This window comes from Bidens hawaiensis, unplaced genomic scaffold, assembly GCF_021521415.1.
Source record: "Bidens hawaiensis isolate Kalapana, Puna unplaced genomic scaffold, B.hawaiensis_p1.1 tig00025822_1, whole genome shotgun sequence".
NCBI lineage: Eukaryota > Viridiplantae > Streptophyta > Magnoliopsida > Asterales > Asteraceae > Bidens > Bidens hawaiensis.
Genome location: NW_027494149.1, coordinates 828 through 3,741, shown reverse-complemented (window position 1 = coordinate 3,741; position 2,914 = coordinate 828). Strand labels below are relative to the sequence as shown.

General features: G+C 41.3%; 1 protein-coding gene across 1 annotated transcript; it reads left to right on the top strand.

The window, feature by feature from the left end:
• The first annotated feature begins 535 nt into the window (after positions 1-535).
• On the top strand, positions 536-925 carry LOC143572381 (uncharacterized). Its single transcript, XM_077057559.1, has one exon. The coding sequence runs from the start codon at positions 536-538 to the stop codon at positions 923-925; it is 390 nt and encodes a 129-aa protein (XP_076913674.1).
• The last annotated feature ends 1,989 nt before the right edge of the window (positions 926-2,914 follow it).

The window sequence follows — 2,914 nt, the reverse complement described above, 5'->3', positions numbered from 1 at the left end:
CATTGTTTAAGGATGCTCACGAGTTCGCGACACACTGTTTAAAGTGTCAACAACTCGGGAGCATTCTAAGAGGGATGAGATTCCCTTGAACCCAATCCTAGTAGTTGATATTTTTGATGTTTGGGGGATCGATTTCATGGGCCTATTCCCGAATTCACACGGTAATTTATACATCCTAGTGGTCGTCGACTATGTGTCTAAATGGGTTGAGGCGATAAGCACTAGAACAAATGATCACATGGTATTTTGCAATTTTGTGCAAAGTAATATATTTTCAATATTTGGAGTCCCCCGAACCATCATAAGTAATAGGGGATCTCATTTCAAAAACTAAGTTTGGAAACTTGCTTAAACGATACGGTGTTGATCATAGAATTGCCACACCTTACCATCCACAAACGAGTAGACAAGTTGAGGTGTCTAATCGACAAATTAAACAGATTTTACAAACGACAGTTCGGACGGACCGCAACTCCGCAAGGATTGGTCAACCAAGTTGACCGATGCTCTATGGGCCTACCGAACCCCTTACAAAATGCCGATTGGAACCACTCATTATAGACTTGTGTATGGAAAGGATTGTCATTTACCGGTAGAGATTGCACAAAGATCATATTGGGCTACTAAACATGTTAATATGAACTATGATGATGCAGGTAAGGCAAGGAAGTTGGCTTTGTGTGAAATTGAAGAGTTAAGGGACGAAGCGTATGATTGTGCATCCGGTTACAAGTCAAAGATGAAGAAGGTCCACGATACTAATATTCGGTTGAAGAACATTGAAGTTGGACAAAAATTTTGGTTATACAATACAAGAATGAAGCTCTTCCCGATTAAGTTGAAAAGTAAATGGACGGGCCCGTACTTGGTAGTTGGAGTTGGAAATCATGGTCAATTTGAGATTGAAGATTTGATGACCATTTGAGAAGAGTGATGAATGGCTATGGATTGAAGCCATATATGGAAATGAAGGACATTCATAACATGGACAAGGAATCAGTGAGTTTTATTGTTACCTCACCGGTTTATGAAGGCAATTGAATGTTCAAGGCACTGTCGAGCTGTAGACATGAAATTCAGCGCTTACGGGAGGCAACCCGAGGTTTGTAAGTGTCTGTCCAGTTTGTTTTCATTTTGTTGAGTCATGTATTGATTGTTGTCTTGAGTTGTGTGCAACAAACATCAAGTGTGGGGAAGATTGTTGGTGGACTTGCAATTTCATGAACTTCGGTAAGAGTTTGGTCAAGTACAGGTCTTTCCAGGTACGTAAAGTATGTTTTCATTTCGGAAACGTGTTAAGGTTGATGTCGGGATGCTGAAGAGTGGTCGGGTCGGAAAATGTCCGGACCCAATTTTGAACGAAACTTTCTGTGGAAAAGTCCCATCGTGATACACGATGACATTTTCCATGGCTCCATCGCGTACTGCGATAGAGTTTGACATCCCTGACGTTATGACGCCATCGTGATACGCGGTAACGTCCTTCCATACCCATCGCATATCGCGATGGGTTCATAGCCCTAATTGAATTGATTTGGGTTGCGATACGCGACCCGTGTGGTTTTAACCCATCACGTATCGCGATTGGCCATGGATAATCCGAAAAAAATATAATAAATTGACTGTTCTTTTTCTTCTTTGTCCTCATTATATCATCACCATAATCCATCACCACACCATACATCACCGCCGGCCACCACCACACTATTACAACCACCACCTTCTACATCTTCTTCAGCACCACCACACATCCACCGCCGTTCATTACCATCACCAGTCACCACCACCTTCACCAGCGCCATTAACAACCATTACAGTCACCACCGCCACCACACATTATCACCGCCGTCCACCACACCACCATCACATCATCTGCCATCCATCACCACACCACCATCACACCACCGTCATTCATCACGACGCCGCTATCCCAATCACCACCACAGTCCATCCCCAGCCACCGCCTACCACCGTCGTACCACTGTTACAGCTCGTTTAATATTACAACTCGTTTGGTGTTGATTAGTTGCTCACTTCTCATTCCGACACTACGGTATGTTTTAAGATTATTGTATTATTTTATTAGTTATCGTGTGGAGCTCAGGTGTAGGTTTGTATGAATTAGATTTGGCTGTTTTTAGTTAGGAGTGGGTTAGTTTGTAAGGTTTTGATTAAAGTTTAGGATATTCAAAATTTTTATGGTTGTCTGGTTAGTTTGGTGGTTTGGTTATTAATGTTCGTTAAACTTGATTGTCGGTTATGTGAAACATAGGGGTGAAGAGGCGGGTTTATTGATGGTCGGGTATTTTGTATATATATTAGTGTATTAATTATGTAGTTTTATTGAATATATTGTTAGAACTTTGGTACTTCATACGTGCTTTTGTATTTCAGGTCATTGATCATTAAAGATGCTAAATTGGAGACTTGTACGAGCATGGAATGATATCTCGGGAAGACCGAAGCATGATTTGATGTCTTGGGAAGTGTTACAAGGATTCGTGAAGAGTATGGATGAGAAATCATAAGCCGATGCTAAACCTGAACAAGATGGGTTGACAAAATGCGACCTTGAAGTAAAACGAGCATATCCTAAGCTAGAAAATGAGTTACGAGAGCCATAATATATGAATTTTGGGTTTCTCGACGAGAGGAATCTGAAAATGAGGTTTTCTTAGGTCGTGATACGCGATGAGATGGTCATATGGCCATCTCGTATCGCTATGCACATAAAAAACGAGAAAACTCAGGTTTTGACCTATATCTTCTATTTGACGAACCCTAATCAATATTGACGACTTCCAGCAGCTATTAGGCAATTTTGGGTGAATTCCAGGGCTACCAATCATCTCTTGATCAATCCTAATGGCCTTCCTCATAATAATTGAATATCTATCGATGACGATGCTCGGCT